This window comes from Macaca nemestrina, chromosome 14 (assembly GCF_043159975.1).
Source record: "Macaca nemestrina isolate mMacNem1 chromosome 14, mMacNem.hap1, whole genome shotgun sequence".
NCBI classification, from domain to species: domain Eukaryota; kingdom Metazoa; phylum Chordata; class Mammalia; order Primates; family Cercopithecidae; genus Macaca; species Macaca nemestrina.
Genome location: NC_092138.1, coordinates 21,456,393 through 21,482,717, shown reverse-complemented (window position 1 = coordinate 21,482,717; position 26,325 = coordinate 21,456,393). Strand labels below are relative to the sequence as shown.

General features: G+C 40.5%; 1 protein-coding gene and 1 long non-coding RNA gene across 8 annotated transcripts in view; both read left to right on the top strand.

Annotated features, from left to right (window-relative positions):
* Positions 1 to 15,126, top strand: part of LOC105498703 (glucosaminyl (N-acetyl) transferase 1) — a 45,872-nt gene extending 30,746 nt beyond the window's left edge. For 4 of the 7 annotated variants that reach the window (XM_011770958.2, XM_011770960.3, XM_071077654.1 and 1 more), the window contains 2 exons: positions 8,727 to 8,872; positions 10,346 to 15,126. In XM_011770958.2, coding sequence (XP_011769260.2) covers positions 10,490 to 11,776 — 1,287 coding nt within the window. In that variant the 5' untranslated portion in view covers positions 8,727 to 8,872; positions 10,346 to 10,489 and the 3' untranslated portion in view covers positions 11,777 to 15,126. Of the gene's footprint in view, positions 1 to 3,256; positions 3,309 to 8,726; positions 8,873 to 10,345 lie in introns of all 7 variants that reach the window. The other 3 variants (XM_011770964.3, XM_011770963.3, XM_071077653.1) reach the window with 2 other exon arrangements.
* A 4,273-nt stretch (positions 15,127 to 19,399) lies between these two features.
* The window catches only part of LOC105498704 (uncharacterized), a 51,464-nt gene continuing 44,538 nt past the window's right edge, over positions 19,400 to 26,325 (top strand). Inside the window, exons 1-3 of the long non-coding RNA XR_011612435.1 lie at positions 19,400 to 20,655; positions 23,440 to 23,513; positions 24,782 to 24,874. This is a non-coding gene — a long non-coding RNA (uncharacterized lncRNA). The remainder of the gene's footprint in view (positions 20,656 to 23,439; positions 23,514 to 24,781; positions 24,875 to 26,325) is intronic.

The window sequence follows — 26,325 nt, the reverse complement described above, 5'->3', positions numbered from 1 at the left end:
TGGGATTACAAGTGTGTGCCACCATGCCTGGCTAATTCTTTTTGTATTTTTAGTAGAAATGGGGTTTCACCATCTTGGCTAGGCTGGTCTCGAACTCCTCACCTCAAGTAATCCACCTGCGTCTGCCTCCCAAAATGCTGGGATTACAGGCATTAGCCACCACATCCAGCTTTACCCTTATTTTGATTAGTTCATCTGATTATAAGAGTTCTTAGCTGGGATTGTTTTCTTTAGCACTTTTAAGGCATTACTCCATTGTCTCCTGGTTTCTGTGGCTGGTTTTTGTTCTGCTTCTGAATCCATTTTATGCGGGTTAGTTTCCCCCCTCCCCTGAAAGTATATGCAGTATTCTTCCTCCCATTGTCCTGATATTTCATGATTAATGAATACATCTTGGTGTGGGTCTCTTGTCATCCACTGTGCTGATACCCTAGGAGATTTTCCAATCTAGAAACCATTCTTTCATTTTGGGAAATAGTCTATTTAGTTGACGACTTCCTTCCATTTTTCTTTTTCTTCTGTTTTCTTTTTCTGGAGCTCTTATTCATATGGTAGGTCTCCGATCTGGTTCTCTAAATGACTGTATGTTTTCTCTTATTTTCTCATCCCTCAGTTTGTCTATTTGCTCTACTCCCTGAGAGTGTTTCTCACTTTATCTTCCAACCCTTCTGTTTAGTTTCTCTTTTTCTTTTTAGCCGGAGTCTTGCTCTGTTGCTCAGGCGGGAGTGCAATGGCACACTCTTGGCTCACTACAACCTCCTCCTCCTCCTGGGTTCAAGCGATTGTACTGTCTCAGCCTCCCAAGTAGCTGGGATTACAGGCACACACCATCACGCCCAGCTAATTTTGTTAGTAGAAACAGGGTTTCATCATGTTGGCCAGGCAGGTCCCAAACTCCTGACTTTGGGTGATCTGTCGACCTTGTCCTCCCAAAGTGCTGGGATTACAGGTGTGAGCCACTGTGCCCAGCCCAAGCCACCACACCTGGCCAAGTTTTTCATGTTTGCTATCATGTTAATAATTTTCAAGGGCTCTTTTTATTTGCTATTTGTTCTATTTATGTGGTTTCCTGTTTGTTCTAGTCATCTATTGCTGTGAGGCAAACCACTTCAAATGTAGTAAGATACAACAATATCATTTTATTTTTTTGCTCACACATTCTGTTGGTCAAGAATTCAGTGAAGACTGGAGTGACTAGGGGCTGTAGTCATCTGATGGCTTCTTCACTCACATGTCTGACATCTGGGCTGGGATGACTTGAAGACAGGGCTTAGCTGGAACAGTTGACTTTGGTGCCTATATCTAGTCTCTCCATGTGGCTTCTTACAGCATGGAAGCTGGTTCTAAAAGGGAGCTTCTGTCTAGCGAGCACATTTTTCAAGACAACTGGGTGGAAACTGCATGGTTTTACATGACCTTACCTTGATGGTCACATAGCATTTCTTCTGCCAAACTCTATTGGTCAAAGCATAATCATAATGTGTCCGGAGTTGGTTCCTTCTGGTGGGTTCTTGGTCTCGCTATAACTTCAAGAATGAAGCCGCAGACCTTCGCAATGAGTGTTACAGCTCTTAAAGGTAGTGCAGACCCAAAGAGTGAGCAGCAGCAAGATTTATTGTGAAGAGGGAAAGAACAAAGCTTCCACAGCATGGAAGGGGACCCGAGCGGGTTGCCGCTGCTGGCTCAGGTGTCCAGCTTTTATTCCCTTATTGGGCTCTGCCCATGTCCTGCTGATTGGTCCATTTAACAGAGTGCTGATTGGTACATTTTACACAGTGCTGATTGGTCCATTTTTACAGAATGCTGATTGGTGCATTTACAATCCTCTAGCTAGACACAAAGCACTGATTAGTGTGTTTACAATCCTCTAGCTAGACAGAAAAGTTCTCCAACTGCCCACTTGATGTAGGAAGTCTAGCTGGCTTCACCTCTCAATTCCCCCTCGAAACAGGACACCCTAACTGCTGTTGGGAATTGGGTGATGATCACTCTATCTACTCCCTGCTGGATAGGGGTGAAGAAGGGGCCCTGCAGTTGTAGTGTCCTCCAGAGGGGAGCTCTTTAGGCCAGTTGAAGGGCCAGCAGCTTGGTCCAGGGGTCCTCGGTAGAATTTGTTAGTTGAGCTCATTTGGGGTTCCTTTTGTAAGACCATCTGTAACTTGATGGGCTCAATCCTAGAGGAAACAAATTTGACAAGGAGGTTAAAAATACAGGGCCCGAAGGTGAGTAATAGCAAGATGGCTGTCATGGGACCTAGAAAGGGGAGAAGTCATGTCGCCCAGCTCCATTCTTATAGGAGAAACTAGAAAAGCACCAGAGACAGGGAATGGTTTTTAGAAGAGGGACTAGTCTCGGAGAAGAGAGGTGAGAAGAAGTTTGTCTGACAGGCGTTAGGACTTAGGAGGCAAGGGTCAGGAGAGAGAGGATAGATGGGCGAGTCTTACTTGGGTAACGTGACTTGGACAGTTCCGCTCATGGCTGCAGGGTCAACCAACTTTCTGTCAGGACCCCGCAGCTGTATGGCTTTCCTCTCTGTCGACCCTTGGCTCCACCTGGAAGTATAGGAAAAGTGGAAGCTGGTTCCAGGCAAACCAATGCTCCCAACTCTGAAGAGTCGAAGGTTGTTAGAGAGCCCTTTCCCAGAAAACCTGACACCCGTATCTTTAGTCTGGCGGCCGCGCTAGTCACTTTCAACTGGCCAACAGGTGCCTGGTATTTAGCCCCCGAATTCTAAGGAAAAATAGGACAGAATAGCAAGCGAAAGGGGTCCAATGGTATTCACCACTTGGTGATGGTCCCTTCGTGGTCACCAAGATGTGTCCAGGGTTGGTTCCTTCTGGTGGGTTCTTAGTCTTGCTGACTTCAAGAATAAAGCCATGGACCTTCCTGGTGAGTGTTACAGCTCTTAAAGATGGTGTATCCGGAGTTTGTTCCTTCAGCTGTGTCCAGAGTTTCTTCTTTCCAGTGGGTTCATGGTCTCACTGACTTCATAAGTGAAGCTGTGGACCTTTGCGGTGAGTGTTACAGCTCTTAAAGGTGGTGCGGCCCCAGAGTGAGCAACAACAGTATTTATTGTGAAGAGTGAAAGAACAAAGCTTCCACAACGTGGAAGGGGACCAGAACGGGTTGTGGCTGCTGGCTTGGGTGGCCAGCTTTTATTCCCTTATTTGGCCCTGCCTATGTCCTGCTGATTGGTCCATTTTACAGAATGCTGATTGGTCCATTTTACACAGTGCTGATTGGTCCATTTTTACAGACGGCTGATTGGTGCATTTACAATCTTCTAGCTACACACAGAGCACTGATTGGTGCGTTTATAATCCTCGACCCAGGAAGTCCCGCTGACTTCACCTCTCAATAAGGCCTCTTAAATTCAAGAGGGAGGGAATTTGACTACTTCTTGGTTGGGGAGTGGCAAGGTCATATAGCAGAAGAAAATGCTGGGTGAAAATGTTGGCCTGGCTGTCTTCAGAAAATATGTTGTACCTCGTTAATTTTTTTAAACATATTTTTAACTTTATATCCTGAGGATGTTAGTGGTAGTTTTCTATATCCTGAGGATGTTAGTGGTCGTTTTCTTATCTCTGAACAGTATGTTTCCTTTGACCATTTGGGGAACTCCCAATTTAAGCAAGATATTTAAGCCTTCTTTCTCTTGGCATGGTTGGAGTCCCCAGTAAAAAAAAAAAAAAAATCTTGCCCTGGGCTGACAATCAAAGTTCTGGGAACTACTAGGGATAAGCAAGCTGGAAATGGAGAAGGATATTCACTGTGCCTGGGTCCCACTGTTTTCTGGATGGGAACTGCTTTCCATTAGGCCTGGTGTGCCCTGGAAGGGAGAGCCTCTGCAGAGACTACATCTTGGGTGGGTCTTTGCCAAGTTTGAGGTAGAAACCCAGCTGCTTTGTAAACAGCTACTAGTGGATACTTTAAACAAAACAAAAAAACAAAAAACAAAGCAACACTACTCCTCCATCACTCTCCGCAGCTCCGCTTCAGAGGGATCTGTGCAATCAGCACCAGTTCCTGCACCCTTTGAAGATCCTGCAGTGTAAATAGAGCTGGTCTGTTCTTTCCCACCTGTCAGCCTGGGATTTGTGCATCTGTTTTTTCAGTTTCCTCTCATCCATCTGCTTTTCCAGTTTGATTCCTGCCTCCTGTCTCCCTCTCCCTGAGGTCATTTTGTCTGTCTTCCCACTCCATTAAGCACTCAGTGGCACCCTTTCTAGAGTGCTTACTCTCTTTGTGTTGGAACACTTCTGGTGACCATATCATCACCTTAGGGGCACACAATGCCTATCTTCTTGTTCGCTTCCTTGACTAGCTTTTCTTCTTATTGACTGTATAACAGGTCAGTATTTATTTTCAATATTCTTAGAATTTAGTATTCTTGTACTTCTTGGTCTTAAAAGTCACATACCAAGAACCATTGCTTTCAGGTACTGGCTTTCCTCTGTTCCTACTCACGGTGGAATTATTTCATTTTGCATTTCTTCTTAGGTTATGTGTTCCACTTAAAATTATATAGGGTGGTGGTGTCCATAAGGAAATCTCCTCTTCCAGGAAAGGACCAGTGTGCAATGAGGGACCTTCTTCAGGACATGCCCCAGGACAGTTGTTGGGTTGTGTAGGCCTTGAGCAAGTGAGGCTTAGTGTGGTTTGGGACTTGCGTTTTTCGTACTTTCCCAGAATTTGTGAGCTTTTGTCATTTAGAATGTTTCTTACTCGTCTGTAGTTGCCCTCACTGGCATATCCCACCAGATATTCTTCAGTGAGTATACTTCCTGAGTGAAATATAAAGGTGAAGGAACATTGGGCTGAGCAGTATTAACTACCCATGGCCACATTTTTGTTATTTAATTATTTTGTTATTCATTCCTTGTGTGGGTGTGCTTAAACTAAGTAATTTTTGGTGATTAAAATTGCATTAAAATAGTATAGCATGTGCATATTTTTACTTCCCTTTAAACTTCTCTTCTTCTTGGAAATCTCTTTGGCTATGAAATCTCATTTTCCTTTCACCCTTCTGATTCTTAACCGAGTTTTACTTAAGAAAACGTTCTATGTCTTGAACTTAGGTTGGTTAATGACAATTCCTCTTAATGATTTGACTTTTCTGTTCACCCTGATGATAAACAGACAAAATCAAAAGCATTATTAATAAAATAATGCTTTCTCACATATTTACCTTCTTTATAGACACTGTTTTCTCACATATTTACCTCCTTTATAGACACTTATCCATCTTATTAAAACCCAAAACTAGTGATTTTATGTTGTAAAAAGTATTTTTCAAAGCATGTTGGCTGTTTAGGATGTAGATGACAGTGGTAAAGACCTATGCATTTTTGAGGTGAGATCCAAGTGTTTGGTTCTGAACTTTGTATTTTCCATATGGATTTTGGGGTGACCCTTTCATATGCCCACATTCTGTAAAATCCTGTTTAAGATGATTCTAGTTCTCCTGTTTAAAAAAAAAACCTGAAACTCAGTGATGTCACAATTTGTAACTTAAAATGTGTTTACTATGGGGAAGTTTATTGTTATTATTCTAATAATAGCTTTATTGAGATAGTCACATACCATAATGTTTACCCTTTTAAAGTATGCAATATGTTCACAAAGTTCTACATCAATATCCACTATCTACTTGAGAACTTTCAAAGGAAACCTTTGTACCTACCAGCAGTCATTGCCATCCCCCCATGTCCCCAGCCCCTGGCAGACACTCATCTACTTTCTGTCTATATGGATTTGCTTTTTCTGGACACTTAATATAAACAGAATTATATAGTAAATGAGTGTTACTTAGCCTAATGTTTTCTAGGTTCTTCATCTACATTGTATGGAACATGTGTGAGACCTTCATTTCTTATTATACCCATATAATATCCCATTTTATGGATATGCCACATTTTGTTTATCAGTTCTTCAGTTCACGGTCATTTGGCTTGCTTCCACTATTTTAGTTAGTAATAATGCCATTATGAACATTTGTATGCAAGTTTTTGCATGAAAATATGTTTTCATTTCTCTTGGGTATATACCTAATAGTGGAACAGCTAGGTCATATGGTAACTCTAGTTTTAATTTTCTGTGGATCGACCAAACATTCTAAAGCAGCTTCACCAAGCATTTACATTTCTACCAGCAATTTATGATGGTTCCAATTTGTCCATTCAGCGAGATAAAAAAGTACATCAGGGCCGGGCACAGTGGCTCACCCCTGTAATCCCAGCACTTTAGGAGGCCAAGGCAGGCAGATCACCTGAGGTCAGGAGTTCCAGACCAGCCTGGCCAACATGATGAAACCCCGTCTCTACTAAAAATACAAAAATTAGCCAGCTGTGATGGCGGGTGCCTGAAATCTCAGCCACTCAGGAGGCTGAAGCAGAATTGCTTGAACCTGGGAGCTGGAGGTTGCATTGAGCCAAGATTGCACCACTGCACTCCAGCATGGGCAACAAGAGCAAAATCCATCTCAAAAAAAAAATATATATATATATATATATAATGTACACATAAGCCTGTCAACACAGTTTTGTCATCATAAATTAATGTAGCTGTAAATCAAATGAGAATTACGAAGAACATTACATTCATACTATAAATTTGCCTATATATAAATACATACTTTATATATATACTTTATATACTTTATATATATTTACTTTATATATATATAAAGGTGTGTATATATATACTTTTACTACTGCTTTCTATTTTTTCATGTGGATTTGAGTTGCTGTCTAGAATCTTTTCATTTCTACCTGAATATCTTCATTTAGTATTTCTTGAAGGGTAAGGCTGGTAGTGATAAATTATATTTGTTTTATTTATCTGGGGGTATCCTAATTTCTCATTGTTTTGAATGATTTTGCTCATTATGGAATTTTTGGTTAGCAGTCCTTTTTTTTAGAGATGGAGTTTTGCTCTGTGGCCCAGGCTGAAGTGCAGTGGCCTGATCCTGGCTCACTGCAACTTCCACCACCCAGGTTCAAGCAATTCTCCTGTCTCTGCCTCTCGAGTAGCTGGGATTACAGGCGTGCCATCACTATGCCTGGCTAATTTTTGTATTTTTAGTAAGAGACAGGGTTTCACCATGTTGGCCAGGCTGGTCTCAAACTCCTGACCTCAAGTGATCCACCCGCCTCAGCCTCCCAAAGTGTTGGGATCACAGGCATGAGCCACCACACCTAGCTAACAGTCTTTCTTTCTGCACGTTGAATATGTCATTCACTGTCGTCTGGTCTCCATTGTTTTTTATTTGAAGTTGTTAATCATTTTCGGGATTTGTTGTATAATCACTTTTCTTTACCATTTTCAAAATCTTTTGTCCTTTCAACAGTTTGATTTTGAAGTGTCTAGGTGAGGGTATCCTCTTAGCAGCTCATTGAACTTCTTGGATGTGCAAATTAATTTTTGTTTCAATATTAATATTAATATTCTTGGATGTGCAAATTAATTTTTGTTTCAATATTAATAGACTATTTTTAGAGCAGTTTTATGTTTACAGAAAAATTACACAGAAAGTACAGAGAGTTTCCATTTGCCCCCTCACTGTTTCTTCTGTTATTAATATTTTAAATTAGTGTGGTACATTTTTTACAATTAAGCCAGTATTTATGCATTATTATTAATTATTGATACATTATTTTTTCAACTATTTTTCTACCTCCCCAAACTTGTTATATACATTATTATTATTAAGGGTTCACTCTTTGTGTTGTACATTCTATTGAATTTCTCCATTTGGTTAGATACCATTCTCATGCTTCCTTTCAGTTATTTAGTTCTATGAACATACTTATAAGAGCTGATTTCAAGTTATTTATTAAATCCAATGCCTGGGCTTCCTTGGGGGACATTTTTATTGACTGCTTTGTTTGTTCCACCCCCTGTAAGTGGACCAGACTTTTGTGTTTCTTTGCATGCCTTGTAATTTTTTTGTTGTTGAAACAGGATAATTTATAGTGTGTCCACCATGGAAATCAGACCTCTACCCCTGCCTACCCTGACCAGGGTTTGTTGTTTTTGTTATTTGTTTGTTTAGTGACTTTCCTCGACCAGTTGTCTGAAGTTTATATTCTTTGTTATGTGAGACCCACTCAAGTCTCTCTCAGTTAGTTCGTGGTCTGCTAATGATTCCATAGAGATTTCCTTACATGCCTTGAACCTGTAAGGGGCAGGAATTACTTAAAGGCATACATTGTGTAGTGTTTTGACATTTTAGTGGTTGAAATTCTTATGTATTGTTACAGAAGCTCCCCATGGTAGCTTTCTAATAGAGGTGTGGAGTGGGATGGTGATCAAGATTGTTAGCAGAAAATGAGATGAGCAACAAATTCAGCTGCAGGATTGTCATTAATTTGCCAGTGAGCATTGGGAATCTTCACAGTGGGGGAAAGGATATGTTGGATTTTCTAATCATACTGCACCACTAAACTGTTCCTTGGTATGCATTAAGGGAAATGCCGCTAGAGTTTTCTTTCAAAGAACTTAACCTAAATTTCAGGATGTTTCCAAATCTTTAGCAATCCACAAACATAGAATTAGAAAAATAAGTAAGACTAGAGAGAAGGAAATTTTAAAAGAGGAAAGTTAACCACCTATAATTTTGAGGAAAAAAAAGTAAACATGTAGGATTAGTTCGCCAACATATTTTCTGTGTGTGAATACTATATGTTCATATGTATCCCTTCACACATTTTTTTTTAATTTCACAGATTTCTTTAAAGCCTCATGGAACACATCATTATTGCTGGATGCCCGGACACTTAACGCACCTGACAGCAGGCGAAGTGCTCAGAATGGGACAGGATGTCACCTGGAATCAGCACTAAGTGATTCAGACTGTCCTTACTTTTAAATGGTAAAAAGTCTAAATGCTTTTCTTAACATTATTTTATATTAATGATGGTCATTTATTCATTTTTATTTGTATTATTACTATTCACAGCTCATTTCCTAATGAAATAGTTAAGTTTCTGGCGTTAAAAACTAGTGTCAAATCTCTAGAAATCTTGTTATGAACAGATTTATAATGGTCAAATTGGTAGTATTTGGCTTTCTTTTTTTAGAACAGCAGCGCTTATCAGCTGTAGAACCAGTTGCCAAGTTATAAAATTGATTTTTGGAAACAAAGCTATTGAATGTTTGTAAGCATTTTACATAGTAAAAGTGGGTTGTGTTCCTAAAATTTGAATATAGATGAAGGTCTGTCATAAATTACAATTTGTATACACTATTGTTTTCTGCAAGACTTAGTTATTACAGTCCGTTTTAACTACTGCAGAAAACGCAAGCTGTATCTCTCTTTTGGATTATGAATATTTTGTTCTTGTAGTGTCTGGCATGGAGCTAAACTCATTGTGAGACCAACCCAACACAGTCCAAAATTGGGCCTGGTTTCATCTGAGCCTTTTCAATCCAGTTTGAAAATTCCGTTGACTTGCCCTTCCTCCGAAGATTCTTAGACGTCACAACCATTTCCGGCCAGGCACAGTGGCTCACGCCTGTAATCCCAGCACTTTGGGAGGCCAAGGTGGGCGGATCACGAGGTCAGGAGATCGGGACCATCCTGGCTAACACAAAAATACAAAAAAAAAAAAAAAAAGTTAGCCGGGCATTGTGGTGGGTGCCTGTAGTCCCAGCTACTCGGTAGGCTGAGGCAGGAGAATGGCGTAAGCCCGGGAGGCGGAGCTTGCAGTGAGCCGAGATCGCCACTGCACTGCAGCCTGGGCAACAGGGCAAGACTCCGTCTCAAAAAAAAAAAAAAAGAAAAAAAGTCACAACCATTTCCAAACTTCTTCCTAAGTGTGCCCCAAATCCTAAATCAACAAAAAGCAGAATGGATCTGATCTCTTTTAGGGCTGCTGACACCAGCTAATGGACATTAAAAGATGTCAGGAGGAACTTAAATTACTAACAATTTCAAGACAAGGGGTGCTAATTCTGGCGCAGTGTCAGAAACTGACTAACTATAGACTGTTCAATCATTATTGCCTAGGTCTCCAACTATGGTTTTGCACCTCAACATACCAGAGAGGTAAAATACTTGTTGTTAGATATTGTAGTGCATCCAGGTGCTGGGATTTGGAGTTTGTTTTTCTTTTGTTTTCTTTTTCAATCTGTGGTATAAATACTAGAGACTGTGAGCTTCCTGTACTACTACCACTTTTCCTCTGGTTCAGCCACTTTGTTTTTGTTTTAAACCTGACCTCATAGCAAAGAGGACAGTTTTTGAGCCTGAGAAGATTTATTGTGAAACTCTCTGTCTCTCTTTCTACATACATACATACATATATATATAGAGAGAGAGTTATAATTGCTTCTTTTATTTCAGTGCTGTTCTTCATTTCAAGATGCCGTTGCAGCTCTGATAAATGCAAACTGACAACCTTCAAGGTCACAACGGAGGAAAAAATCACTGGTGCTTGAAGCATAGAAGACTGCCCTTCACAACGAAAATCCCTGATTATTGTTTGAAATGCTGAGGAACTTGCTGCGAAGGAGACTTTTTTCTTATCCCACTAAATACTACTTTGTGGTTCTTGTTTTTTCCCTAATCACCTTCTCCGTTTTAAGGATTCATCAAAAGCCCGAATTTGTAAGTGTCAGACACTTGGAGCTTGCTGGGGAGAATCCTAGTAGTGATATTAATTGCACCAAAGTTTTACAGGGTGATGTAAATGAAATCCAAAAGGTAAAGCTTGAGATCCTAACAGTGAAATTTAAAAAGCGCCCTCGGTGGACACCTGACGACTATATAAACATGACCAGTGACTGTACTTCTTTCATCAAGAGACGCAAATATATTGTAGAACCCCTTAGTAAAGAAGAGGCAGAGTTTCCAATAGCATATTCTATAGTGGTTCATCACAAGATTGAAATGCTTGACAGGCTGCTGAGGGCCATCTATATGCCTCAGAATTTCTATTGCATTCATGTGGACACAAAATCTGAGGATTCCTATTTAGCTGCAGTGATGGGCATCGCTTCCTGTTTCAGTAATGTCTTTGTGGCCAGCCGATTGGAGAGTGTGGTTTATGCATCATGGAGTCGGGTTCAGGCTGACCTCAACTGCATGAAGGACCTCTATGCAATGAGTGCAAACTGGAAGTACTTGATAAATCTTTGTGGTATGGATTTTCCTATAAAAACCAACCTAGAAATTGTCAGGAAGCTCAAGTTGTTAATGGGAGAAAACAGCCTGGAAACGGAGAGGATGCCATCCCATAAAGAAGAAAGGTGGAAAAAGCGGTATGAGGTCGTTAATGGAAAGCTGACAAACACAGGGACTGTCAAAATGCTTCCTCCGCTCGAAACACCTCTTTTTTCTGGCAGTGCCTACTTTGTGGTCAGTAGGGAGTATGTGGGGTATGTACTACAGAATGAAAACATCCAGAAGTTTATGGAGTGGGCGCAAGACACATACAGCCCTGATGAGTATCTCTGGGCCACCATCCAGAGGATTCCTGAAGTCCCGGGCTCACTTTCTGCCAGCCATAAGTACGATTTGTCTGACATGCAAGCAGTTGCCAGGTTTGTCAAGTGGCAATACTTTGAGGGTGATGTTTCCAAGGGTGCCCCCTACCCTCCCTGCGATGGAGTCCACGTGCGCTCGGTGTGCATTTTTGGAGCTGGTGACTTGAACTGGATGCTGCGCAAACACCACTTGTTTGCCAATAAGTTTGACATGGATGTTGACCTCTTTGCCATCCAGTGTTTGGATGAGCATTTGAGGCATAAAGCTTTGGAGACATTAAAACACTGACCATTACAGGCAACTTTATGAATAATAAGAAGGATACACAAAACATACCCTTATCTGTTTCGCCTTCCTTGTCAGTGAGCATGAGGAAGATGGTATGAGCTCCTCTTTGGGGCGGGGACTCTAGATCTTCTTGTCAGAGAAGCTGCATGGTTTTTGCAGAGCATCATTAGCTAGAAAGGTGATAACATTAAATGTTCATCTAGAGTTAATGATGAGAGGGGTAAAGGTAGCCTTGAGGCCAGAGCAGGTAGCAAGGCATTCTGGAAAGGGGGGACCAGGGTGGATGGGGAAGAGGCCGATGCATAAAGTCAGCCTGTTCAAAGTGCTCAGGGACTTAGCAACATGAGAAGATGTGACTTGTGCCAAAACTATTTTGAGAATTTTAAATGTGACCATTTTTCTGGTATGAATAAACTTACAGCAACAAATAATCAAGGATACAGTTAATCTGATATTATATTTGTTGAAATGGAAATTTGATTTTACTCTAAGTGATTTTTGTAAATAATTTATTTTCTGCTCTAATACTGTACTGTGTAGTTTGTATGTCATCTCAGGGAGCTTAAAATGGGCTTGATTTAACATTGTTTTTGTGTTATTTTTGCTTGCAAAATGCATACATTTTCAAAAACAAAAAAATGACAATTTCTACTTTAGTTAATTTCTACAAATCATCTTAGGTTATTAGCAAAGTTAAGACATCTTTTTTTTAAAAAAAAATTATGGCTTCTACAAAGAGAAACCCTCCATTTTTCTAGAGATTTGCCTCTATCTTCCTTTCCTCAGTCTCCCCAGACTGCTATCAAGCTGTGTAAAAATTTACTTTCACTGGACCCTAAATTATTGTCTCTACAATCTGACTGCCAGTAATTAGTACAGAAAACTAAGACAGAAAGGATGATATAGGTTTGAGGGGCTGGGGAGTGGGAGGGAGGAGAAAAAGAATGTATTTAAACCATTTCTGATGCCCATGATGAGTGTAAAAACCAACATTGACACCATCCCCAAAATTAGGGCTGTCACTCATTGAGTCTACTTGTGTCCAACCTCCCAGGATTGTTTTATCCCAGTGTCACCTGTATCTTCATTTGAAAGGACTTGGCCCTATCCTTGGGTCTTCCCATTACCTGCCGCTGGGTTGTAAGTTTCCTCCTTTCTCAACCTTTCATGAGGAGGAAAGAAGTGAACGGTCATTCCACATGGCCTATTGGAAGGCCTGGGAAGGGAACTTTAGGTTTGGGACAGACTTTTTTTTAGTTTTTGGTATCATTCACAGCATACAATTTTTACTCTCTCCATTTTCACCATAAGACAGACAATTTGGGGTTGCTGTAATGCCGTCTCACATCTCAAAGTACATTCAAATCTTAAAAAGAAGTTCTTATAATTTTGCCGTGTTCATACTGTTCAGCAAACAAGCTACCAGGAACTGTGAGGCTTTGTCATTGAGCGTTAGACTTTAAACAAGAATTAAAATCATGTGCTGTATTTTTAAAACATAGCCAAATTAAATAGTACGTGAGAAATTCAGAGTATTAGTTTTAAGGCATTCAACTGAGAAAACCTGTTGTATTCCTGAAAGTCAGAAAACATTTTCATCTTATTGAGAGGGATGTTTTTAAACTTTTATTATCATTTGTAAACGTGAAGTTGGTGGATTGCTGTGTTTTTGCATGATTAGCATGGGAGTCTGTTGGAGCAAGAAGAACATGTTTTGAAAACTCAAGAGATACTAGTGATGAGGGCGGTACCTGCAGTGTGTTCTCTCTTTATTGGCTTCTAAACCACTTTTTTCCTTTAATGCATGTCAAATATTTCTCCCATGCTTCTCTTAGCAGAAAAGTTTTTACCTGTAAGACAGGGCACTTTTTAACTCTAAAACTAGTGATACTCAGTGACATACACTTTGTCTTATAAACATTTTTTCATTTTTTATTTTGAAAAATTGCAAATCTACAGCAAAAGTAAAACAGTAGTAAACACCATATAACCCTCACCTGGTGTTAACATTGTGCCCTGTTTGCTTTATGTCGTATGTATTTTTGAACTTAGCAAAATTGGAAATTAAAATTTCTGAAAATTACAAATATGCAAAGTTATTTATCTTAGCACGTTTATTATGTGTGACTACATCTGATTTATATTTAAATTGACAGGTTTTGAGGGATATTTTTCTTCATCACAAATGTAAAAGTAGGATTTTAGAGTCTGTATTTCCAAGGTCCACATGGCCAGGCACAGTGACTCACACCTGTAATCTTCAGGACTTCAAGACCAGCCTGGTCAACATGATGAAACCCCATCTCTACTGAAAATAGGGAAAAAAAAAAAAGCAAACCAGGCTTGCACCTGTAATCCCGGGAGGCTGAGGCAAGAGAATCTCTTGAACCCAGGAGGTGGAGGTTGCAGTGAGCTGAGATCCCACCACCACTCCAGCCTGGGTGACAGTGAAACTCTTATCTCCAAAACAAACAAACTAACAAAAAGTCCTTAAACATAAATGAACAAAAATTTTGTAATGGAAGGATTCTAGTTAATGAATATTGCATCAAGATTTATATCTTTCTTACTAAGGACAAGAGTTAATAAAAATTGTTCTTTATTTTACAGGCAGTTACTGAAGCTCTTCCCAGAACTCAGTAAACAGCCACTCAGCCTTGAAAATGGAGCGTTGTTGTTTCTAAACATATGTTTATGTCATTTACTCAGTACAGTTCACTTAAATAACAAGTAGATTTTCTCTTGTAGTGATATGGGTAAGAAGAGGCCATGTTTCAGTTCATTTCCTCTGTAGGGTCGATTGAATTGGACTTTTTCAGTTGTTCAGAAAAATAAAAATAATTTCTCACTATATTAGATAGAGATACTCCTCAACTTACGATGTGGGTAGGTCCCGGTAAACCTGTTATAATTTGAAAATATCATATTGAAAATGAATTTAATATCTCTAACCTGAAATCATAACTTAGCCTAGGCTACCTTAAATGTTCTCAGAATATTTAGCCTGCAGTTGGGCAAAACCATTTAACACAAAGCCTATTTTATAATAAAGTGTTGAGTAGCTCATGTTATTTACTGAATACTGTCCTGAAAGTAAAAAAAATGATTGTATAGGTACTCAAAGTATGATTTCTACTGAAAGCATATCACTTGTGCACTGTGTTAAAGTTGAAAAACTGTTAAGCCTCTTAAGATTTTTAAGTAAGTTGGGTACCATCAGTTTAAAATAAATGCAATACTATTTCATGATAAACATGGTCACCGTAAGTTTTACTCTTTTGAATGTGGGCGCGATGGAATGCAGTTAGAATCAGTCATATCACCATTAAAATCAGCCATTCAGAAACCAAGGCCTTGTCTGCACAAATTTTTTATTCCTTTTTCTGTTAGCAACCAGCACTCAAATGTTAAATTTGGTAGTTGATGTACTTTGTAACAAATGAGTGTGTGCAAGTAGTGATTAAAAGTAAGATTCATTCTCAAGGCACAAATGTCAGAGGGGAAGAGAGTATGTCAAAAACTAACACAGATTATGCAAAAAGATTACTGGGAGACTTTAGAAGAATGGCCAGTATTATATTCTAGGACATTAGACACTTCAACTGTGTCTACTGAAGAAAGAGAACAGTTTTTCAGTTAGTAGCAAAGATTAATAGGAGCTATCACCTGCTGTTGGTTTGAATGTGATGGGCACAGCTGAGGGAAAAGGGACCCCATGCCCCCAGTATTGAGTGCCTGCTCCAAATATTGTCACACCGGATCTATTAAACACTTCGGGTGCTCTTTAAGAGCCCTAAGTTAGATGACAGATTCTAGAAAGTGGCAACATTGATGAATTTCAGATTTTTCTCTATAGCTTGAAAGCTTTACATATCCCTTATAAGCCTGCTTGTGAAAGATTTTGTTTTTAATATGTGCTTTAATGTTTTCAGGGCTTGTCATCAGAATATTGATACAATTTTTTAAGGCAGTAAGACCCAAACTAGAAATGAATTACAACTATTGGGAAAGAAAAAACTGTTGTTATTATTGCAGATGATATAATGGTCCAAGTAGAAAGCCTGGGAATCTCATCTTAGAATTAATATAAAATTAGCAAAAACCTCCAGATATCCAAAAGTCAATAGACAAAGATCGCTTTAAGATATAATTGTAGTATATCACCATTCGTTGTGGCAACAAGCTTTGTCACATTTATAGACAAACTGAGCATGTGTGCGGGAACTATACGAAGATAACAGAAGACCTGTATAGATGGAAAAGTACAGTGCTCCTAGCTGAATGGATTTTTTTTTTTTTTTTGAGACGGAGTTTCACTCTTGTTGCCCAGGCTGGAGTACAATGGCACGATCTCAGCTCACCACAACTTCCGCCTCCTGGGTTCAAGCGATTCTCCTGCCTCAGCCTCCCGAGTAGCTGGGATTACAGACATGTGCCACCATGCCTGGCTAATTTTGTATTTTTAGTAGAAACGGGGTTTCTCCATGTTGGTCAGGTTGGTCTCAACCTCCCGACCTCAGGTGATCTGCCCACTTTGGCCTCCCAAAGTGCTGGGATTGCAGGTGTGAGCCACCGTGTCTGGCCCTAAAATGAAATATTTTAAACATTTCTTCTATTTGTGAATTAATTGAATGCAAGTCTATTAATGTTCTCAATGGCTTGAGAGTATTCTAAATTTCATCTGAAGGATGTGCAAGAATAGGAATATTTTGAAAGGAAAGTAATGAAGTCTTGAGATACTAGATATAAAACCATATTTCACAGCTAAAAAATATTGAAAATGTACTAATAGTTACATTTGACCTCTTAGACCAATGCAGTAGTAGCCCCGAAATAGATGTGAGTATAAATAAAATATTCCAAAAATCCTAAGAACATAAGGAAGGTAAACTTTTGGAGAATACTAGATTATGGCTTTATAATGTACACCAAAATCCAGGTGAAAAATGAAAATAAGCCAGAAGAACGTATTAGTGACTATCTTTGGATGTGACTGAATTTTCCAAATAAAGGCAATAGGAGGATTCATTAAGGAGCAGATTATACATTTAACTAAAAATATATATCTTCTGAATATGAGAAAGTAAAAGGCAAATGAGATTAGAACATTTACCTACAGATTTTGGAAGAAGGAGGCTTAATACCTTAATATAGAAATGATTTATACTCATTTAAAACCAGTTTTATTGAGATAATTCATATATTATACAGTTTACCCATTTAAAGTGTATATCTGAGTGGTTTTAATTATAACCATTACCACAATCCATTTTATTTTTATCTTAAATATGGAGACAGTTCTCACTATGAAGCCCAGGCTGGTCTCAAACTCCTCAGCTCAAGCGGTTCTCCCACCTCAGCCTCCCAAAGTGTTGGAATTACAAGCATGAGCCACCATGCCTGGCCCATAATCAATTTTAGAACCTCTTCATCACCCCAGTAAGAAACCCTGTACCCTTTATAGGCACTCCCCACCACTACCTCATACTAACATATTTTTTTAAACATGAAGACTCCAAGAGAAAAATGAGCAAAGGATGTAACAATTCATAGAAGTGCAATAAGAAATAGAAATGGCTAATATGAAAAACTGTAATTCAATAAAGATGATTCAAATTAAGAGAAAATTTTTCTGTATCAAATTAGCGGTTTTGGTGTTTGGTTTTTTAAAAATATCCTTGATACTTGAGAGACTATATTGAGAAATAAGACTACATATAATGTGATCTCAATTATGAAAGTATTGAACAGAAAGGAGCATTCAGAATTTCCTGAAGTCATATCTTCATATTTTGAGAATGACTCCTTCCAACTCCATAAAATTGTTGCCAAATATGTATTTGGAGCTTTTTCCACATATGGTTTGCCTTAGGGAGTCATGCTCCCCAGCCCCAGCCTTTATTTAGGGGAGGAAGGAGCCATGCTTTCTCTCCACTCACCTACTGACAGGAGTGTTTTAGATGTCACAGTTAGTGCTTAGCCATGTCAAGGCCCTATACTCTGCTTACTTAACCTTGTAAGATAGCCCCATTGTATACAGTGAAGAGAACCTTTTGCAGCAGTAGCCGGAATAACCACTCCTATAGGCCGCTGTCACTGTCCATCTGACTACAAGAGCTGAGGATGATTAGATTGGCAGCAGTTTTGCTTCTAGCTCCTTGGAATGTATCTATGGAATTTCATTTTCTGATACCCAATATATGTTGATTTAATCACTTGTTAGGTGAGAATGGCCTGGTTCCTTGAGCTGCATGCCAGTGGGAAACATATGTTCCCTTTCAGCAGGAGGACTCGAGAAGATTCATACTCTCCGGGAGCCTCCATCGGAACATCTGACTGTGGGAGTAACTTGCATGAGCAGTATGGGTGCAGGAGGAGGATCTTGTTTAACTAGAAAATTTTGTGCATTTCATATGAAGGTTTATTGACCTTTAAGATGAAGATACAGAAGCCGGTATTGTTTGTTTTGTTTTAATTTCTGCAAAACATGGATACTACTATCACTGGCTTAAACATTATTGGGTATTTATAATTTACTTCCTTTGCCATTAGACTCATTAGTAAATGCTTCCTGGTCCGGTTAGAATTCCCTTATTTGATTTGATGCAAAGAAGATGTGTTTTCTCTTCACGACAGCTTTTCGTGCCCCTTCACTCAGAAGAGAATGCTCCTTTAAGTATGTTCCTCAAAGCCCACTGAGCTCATCGTGACAACAGCTGGCATTTGTTGAGCATTTACTTACTGCATGTTCTAAGCACTTTACATGTATTACTTCCTTTCACTCCATAACAACCCTGGGGATGGGCACTACTTACAAAAAAATTGGCCCAATTTACAAAAGAGCAAAGAAAGCACGAATCCATAATAAACGGCTTGAAAAACTGTTTTTATCTGATCCATTCATCTCTCTTTTACCATTTTAACCATCCACTTTCTTCCCCAGACCCTGGCCTGCTGTGAGTGCAGCACATCTTCTCTTTATTTTTGAGACAGGGTCTCACTCCATTGCCCAGGCTGGAGTACAGAGGCATGATCATAGCTCACTGCAACCTTGACTTTCTGGGCTCCAGCAATCCTCCCACCTCAGCCTCCAGAGTAGCTCAAACCACAGGTATGTGTCACCATGCTTGGCTAATTTTTGTTTTTGTTTTTTTAATAGAAATGAGGTTTCGCCATGCTGCCCAGGCTGGTCTCGAACTTATGAGCTCAAGCAATCCACCTGCCTCGGCCTCCCAAAATGCTGGGATTACAGGTGTGACCCACCGTGCCCAGCCAGCACATCTTTTTTTAAACAAGAAATGCAGGTGGGGCGCAGTGGCTCACGCCTGTAATCCCAGCTCTTTGAGATTGCGCCACTGCACTCCAGCCTGGGTGACAGAGTGAGACTCCATCAATAAAAGAGAAAGAAAAATAAGAAAGAGAGAGAGAGAAAAGACAGGGAAAGAAAGAAAGAGAGAAAGAAAGAATAAGAAAAGAAAGAGGAAGGAAGGGAGGGAGGGAGGGAGGGAGGAAGGAAGGAAGGAAAAAAGGAAGGAAGGAAAGAAGGAAGGAAGGAAGGGAGGGAGGGGGGAGGGAGGACAAGAAAAGAAAAGAAAAGGGGAGGAGAGGGGAGGGCAGGGAAAAGAAAGACAAGGTCTTGCTGTGTTGCCCAGGCAGAAGGGTAAGGTGTGATCATGGCTCACTGCAGCGTCGACCTCCTGAGCTCAAGCAATCCTTCCACCTTAGCCTCCCAGGTAACTGGGACCACAGGCACATGCCACCATGCCCACCTTATTTCTTAGCTTTTGTAGAGATGAGGTCTCCCTATGTTGCCCAGGTTTGTCTCAAACTCCTGGGCTCAAGCAATCCTCCCATCTCAGCCTCTCAAAGTGCTGGGATTACAGGCATAAGCCACCATGCTTGGCCTCGATATTTGCTGCTCGGTCAATATTTATTCCTATAAACTTCCCAATGAAAGGAGATTTGAAGGGTGGTTTTAACCTTCTTCTTTATCTTAGGTGATCAATCACCTCAATTTGCCCTGGACTGTGAGGTTTCTGGGATGCTGGATTTGGGATGCTAAAACCAGAATAAGTTGGTCATCTCATCTTTATCTTCCCCCTAAATATCCAGTATAATCTACATCAGTGCTTTAAAATGGAATTTGTGTTTTATGGGCATTAGCAAGTCAGAAATGTGCCTACACAGGCAAAGAGAAAGAACAGGGGAGTCACAAATAGGCTTAGCCACATACAGGTGATACACTCACACTTAGAGTGTTGGGCACCAATAGGTGAAGTTCCGGATTAAGAAGAGAATTATAACTGAGCAGGGCATTGGAAGACATCCTCTTATGGAACCTGAGAAGCCTAACCCAAACTATTTGCCGCCAGGTCACCTACCTCTGAAGCGGTCTTGACGGTGGATGGTTAGAAATCAGCATAAGTTTAATAAAGCTGGTTCCCGTTATCACATGTGAATACATATCCTGAATTATACCTAACAAACTTTGCAGCTTCTACTTTGGAAATTCCTTCTACAGTCTATCCAGGTACTGAAGGTGCCAAACTGAGCAGTGTCCTTGAATGTTCCTGTCTCCTCCTCACACCCAGTTACTAAGACCTCTCTCCTTCACAGTGACTCCATTCACATGCTCCTGTCTTGTCATCGAGCCCTGTTCATCTCTTACCTTCTTTCACCTGGACCGTTGCCAGTTTCTGAGCTGCCTGCTCTTGAATGCCGGCTTCCTGAAAATATCACCAAAACAATCTGATCATAAGACAAAGCGGAGTCTATTGCTCACTGAAGTAACAGAGAGCTCCATCTTTAGAGTCTTGGTAACATTTCGGTGAGAGGATGACCCGATCGCACTGTTTAGGAGGTTTCGGATGCTGATTAAGGTGAGTCTGACAATGTGGGGTCTTGGCAAATAATCATGATTAAATAGTTTAAGATTAGAAGACGCAGCAAAGTGAGGATTTTGAGGAAAAGAGTTCAAACAGTCTTGGAATATAAATTGCTTTTTATTGATGTAACTCTGAAGATGTTCCTGGAGTGAAAAAAAGGAAGTTATTTGCAAGTTTTACCTTCCAGGGTGAGAGTTTCTGGAATAGGAATGTTCTGCTGATGAAGATAGCAAACTGTGTGAGTGTAGATGGTTTTGCCTGTCACCTCCATGCCTCCTATCTCAAACTCTTCCACTCTGATAGCAACAGCAACAATAATAACAATAGTTACAATATTAGTAGCAGCAAATATTTAGTTCTCATTAGATGCCAAGCACTGTCCTAAGCATTTTACAAATACTATCACATTAAAGTTTGCCATAATCCTATGGTATTGGCACTATTATTGTCCACATTATACAAATGTAGACACTGAAGCAGCTTAGAGAGGTCAAATTATTTGGCCAAGTCACACAGCACCTTCCACAGTCAGAGTTCTATCAGAAATGAAAATGTGATAATTGAACACTCTTGCATAAACTTTTTCAAAGATTTCCTGTTGCCTAAAACATAAAAATCTTGATTTCTTCAAATAGTACACAGAACCCTCCATGGTCTGGCCTCAGTCCCACCCCTCCAGGCTTCTTCATTGTATAGGATGCTCTACCCATTCCTGCACCACACATGATGCTGTTTCACGTCTTCGTGAATAGCGCTCATTTGGGGTTTTTACTCCTGGTATCTACTCATCATCCATCTAATAAAAACAGTAGCCTGGGGAAACAGTCTCTTCCCTCACTTTCAGCCTGTTTGCATTATCCCCACTTCATGTGAACTGAGACTAAGAAGGTGCTGGGATGGTTGCACTCATCTTACAGGAAACAGGAGAATTAACCAACACTGAGGAGAAATGGGAAGATACAAACTATGTCATGGGGCCGTCCTGCAAGTCCTGGAGCAAGCTGAGCCCAAGCCTTTTCATTGATAGAATCCAATACATTTTATTGTTTAAGAGAGAGTGGTTTTTTTAAGCACTTCCATCAGAAAAGGTCTTAATTCACACTGCAGTCTGCTAGAACATATTTCTTCAGGCTTTCAGACTAGAACACCCTCACCTTTCAACATTCAGCTCAGATATCACCACCTCCATGAGGGTTTTTGTTTGTGTGTGTGTGTGTGTGTGTTTGAGACAGTCTCTCTCTGTCGCCCAGGCTGGAATGCAGTGGTGCAATCTTGGCTCACTGCAACCTCTGCCTCCTGAGTTCAAGAGAGTCTCCTGCCTCAGCCTCCTGAGTAGCTGGGACTACAGGCACCCACCATCGCACCTGGCTAATTTTTGTATTTTCAGTAGAGACGGGGGTTTCACCATGTTGGCCAGGCTGGTCTCGAACTCCTGACCTCCAGTGATCTGCCCGCCTCAGCCTCCCACAGTGCTGGGATTACAGGTGTGAGCCACTGTGCCTGGCCTAGGAGATCTTTTCGGACCATCTCTGTCCCCCACGGCCTTGCATAAATGTCCACTCTTTTCTTTGGCTTCCATAGTATCCTAGACAGAATTAATCACCATCATCTAAAATAGGCCATTGAACTTACTTGTGTACATATGTGTGATTTAAAAAAAAAAAAAATCAACTTTATTCTTTAGAACAGTTTTAAGTTCACAGCAAAATTAAGTGAAAAGTACAGAGAATTTTCATATTCCCATATATCCTCTACCCTTCCTGTCCCCAGTATTACCTCCCCACTTTTATTTATTTATTGAGATGGAGTCTTGCTCTGCCACCCAGGCTGGAGTGCAGTGGCGCCGTCTCAGTTCACTGCAACCGCTGTCTCCTCGGTTCAAGTGGTTTTCCTACCTCAGCCTCCCTAGTAGCTGGGACTACAGGCAATGCCTGGGTAATTTTTGTGTCTTTAGTAGAGATAGGGTTTCACCGTGTTGCCCAGACTGGTCTTTAACTTCTTACCTCAGGTGATCTGCCCACCTCAGCCTCTCAAAGTGCTGGGATTACAGGCGTGAGCCACCGCGCCTGGCTGTTGTTGCAACTTTTAATGGCAAAACCCACAATTACTTTTGCACCAACCTAATAAATCGATAAAGTCAATTAATTTGCTTAATTTCGATTAGCCACTCTTAAGGGAAAAAATAATTTCAGATTTTTTTTTCCTCAAATAGAAATCATAACAGTTGAGGGGGAAAAATACAGACTTACTGATAACCTTTTATAATTTGGCTGAATTCAGCTTGTCTTTATTCTCTCTGTGAAATAAAACCTTACTGAAAACTAAATGCTGCACCTGAATTAAAGCGTCCTGTCAGGTTTTTTTCCTGTCCACAAATATTTCTGTTCAGGAAATTTGATCTTTAGGAATCTGATGTCCTTTCCTCACTGCCTAAGCATGTGACTGAAATAACTGGGTGGAACTGGGAGGAACTGATCCCTCATGTGTGGTTACAGAGCTGGGGGCTCAGGAAGGTAGGTTGAAGTTACTTCTGTTCACCAGGAGAAGAGAAAGAAGAACGACGAGCCAGAGACAGTGCACTTTTGTGGGTCTCCAGCTGCATTCTTTCCCAAGCCATTTCTAGAATCGGCATGAGGGAGGTCAGGGTACACCTGTTTCCTAGGAAGCCGGACTCCACTTTGCATGAACTGCAAACAAGGAAATAGGGATAGAGAGTGAAAATAGGGAAGAGTATGAGTTCAAATACTTGAAAAAATAATGTACGCATTTTTTACTTAGGAGAACAACAACGAACCAGTGGCACAGGAGAGAGGAAAGCCTTCCCCAGGAATCTTTCCTCATAACTTTGCATGGTAGGTGGGCTGTGGGGAGAGACGTGATTCAGTACTGCTGTGTCACTTAACAGTTGAATCTGCCTGGAGTGCAATGGCAGAGGATGAAAAGTTGCCTACTATAATTGTTACAGCCATTTAAGAACGTTTCCCTCCACCTGGGCACTATTGACATATTGGGCTAGATAATTCTTTGTTGTGGGAGTGGAGGCTGTCCTGTGCATTATGAATGTTTGACAGCATCCCTGGTCTCTACCCGTTAGATGCCGGTGGCAACCCCAGCCCCACCCCAAGGCACCATCATTGTGATAAAGATGCCTGCAGACATTGTGAAATGTCTCTCGGGGGGTAAAATCATCCCTGCTTGAGAACTCCTGATTTATAGGAATAATTTCATTTCCATCACAGTGCCTGTCTTATACTGGGCAGAGTGTTTACTGTGTGAAAATTACGGACTAGGTACAGCTTTACCTAGGTGAACCAAATATTCATGATTGCTGCTCATATGGGACTTAAATCTGATGAGTGAAAAGATGGATGGGTGAATGCAGGATGTCTCAAAAAGCAGATGTGATTTCTCTTAGGAATCAACCAGTGTTAAAAAAAAAAAAAAAGTCACCCAGCCTACTTCCTTTCTAGTCAATCACAGGAGGTTAAAAACGATCCTTGTGTGAGGCAGGCCAAGGAGTCCCCCATTAGATTCCATTAACCCAGGAAAAAAAAAAGCAGTAACATTGGCCAGGCGCGGTGGCTCACACCTGTAATCCCAGCACTTTGGGAGGCTGAGGCAGGTGTATCATGAGGTCAGGAGTTCGATACCAGCCTGACCAATGTGGTGAAACCCCATCTCTACTAAAAATACAAAAATTAGCCTGGTGTGATGGTGCGCACCTGTAATCCCAGCTACTAAGGAAGCTGAGGCAGGAAAATCACTTGAACCTGGGAGGCGGAGGTTGCAGTGAGCCGAAATCATGCCACTGCACTCTAGCCTGGGTGACAGAGTGAGACTCCATCTCAAAAAAAAAAAAAAGATGGTCAGTGATACCTATGACAATATGACAGGCTTTTGGAAATATAAAGAAACAAGATACAGTATATTAAAAATAATTTTCAAATACTAGACTGCTTCAAAATCAAATAAAAGGGTTGATAAAAACATAGATGTCTGGGCTCTACCTTATGTTTTAAAATCTTTGAGGGTGAAGCAGGTATGATTAATTCTTTTTATAAAAAGATACATATATGTACACATATATTTAATTGAGACGGGTTCTCACTATGTTGTCCAGACTGGCCTTGAACTCCTGGGCTCAAGCAATCCTCCCACCTCGGCCTCCCAAAGTGCTGAGATTACAGGCATGAGCCACCACGCAGCCAACCAGGTATGATCACTTCTTATTATTCATGGTAGTTATGTTCTATAAACTCATAGCAAACACTAAATTAGTGAATATTGGACTATTGCCACAAGGGGAAATATAAGGTGAGGCTCCTGAGAACCTCTGGTCACTACATTTTTGTCAATTGAAATGCCGTTTGCATTCTATAGGTTCATTTTCCAACTTCCTTGTAAAACAAGCCAGTCTTACTAGGGTTGAAAATTGTCTCTTCCATGCAACCCTTTTCCCGTAGAACACTGAGCAAACATTTAAAAATGTGTTCCGCAGCATTGTGACCTGCAGAACCTACCCCTCCCACAGGTTTAACATTTTTCCATGCTTCGTCGCCTTTCGAAATGTGTGGGCCAGCCAGCACTAGCCACAAAGGGTTTAACATTTTTCCATAAATTTCTTTGGCTTTCAGCCTCACAGCAATGCTGTCCACTGTGCTTTTTTTTTTTTCTTTTTAATCTGTCATCATCTCATGAATACACCCATTTAGCCACTCTTCCATCTTATTTGTAGATCTAACATGCAACTGTAGATGTTACTTTAGCCCTTTCTGGAGCAGCGTCGCACCCAACTGGGAAATGGCCCCTTCCTTTTTAGGTTTACACGGTTGTTGACTCATTCACATTGAACTGTAAGTCATGCCTGAACAAATCTCATCTAACACACATTTTCTCTCTGTAAGGCACGTCACAGCCTTCCTGCACTTATGAACACTAGACAGCGCTTTCAGTGCTATGCGTGGGGCCTATTTACTTATTATTTATTGAATATCTAATTTTAGTCCCAAAAGCTTTTATTCAGTCCTCAAATTGTTACCATGAAAAAAATGATAAATTGCAATTTTATTATTACTCTATCACTGTGTATCAAGCCCTTGTTACAAAATCTCCATTTACTGTCTCCAAAAAACCAATAGAAAACCCACAAATTATATTACCTAATGATCTATTAACAGATGACCCTAGCTTCTCCAAGTGTGCGCCCCGACCAGTAGCAACAACATTACCTTGTTTGGCTGGGGGTGATGGCTCACTCACACCTGTAATCCTAGCACTTTGGTAGGCCAAGAGGGGAAGATGGCTTGAGTCCAAGAGTTCGAGACAAGCCTAAGCAACATAATGAGACCTTGTCTCTACAAAAAATAAACAAAATTAGCCAGGCGTGGTGGCACACACCTGCAGCCCCAGCTACTCAGAAGGCTGAAATGAGAGGGTAACTTGAGCCCAGGAGGTCAAGTCTGCAGTGAGTCATGATCACACCACTGCACTCCAGCCTGGGTGACAGAACAAGACCCTGTTTCAAGAAACAACAACAAAAAAGAAAAAAAAATAAATAACCTTGTCTGAAATGCAGTTTTCAGACCCTAACTTAGAACTACTAAAGTAGAGATGGTGGGTGGAGACCAGCAACCTGTGCTTTATCAAGCGGTTTTTTTTTCTTTC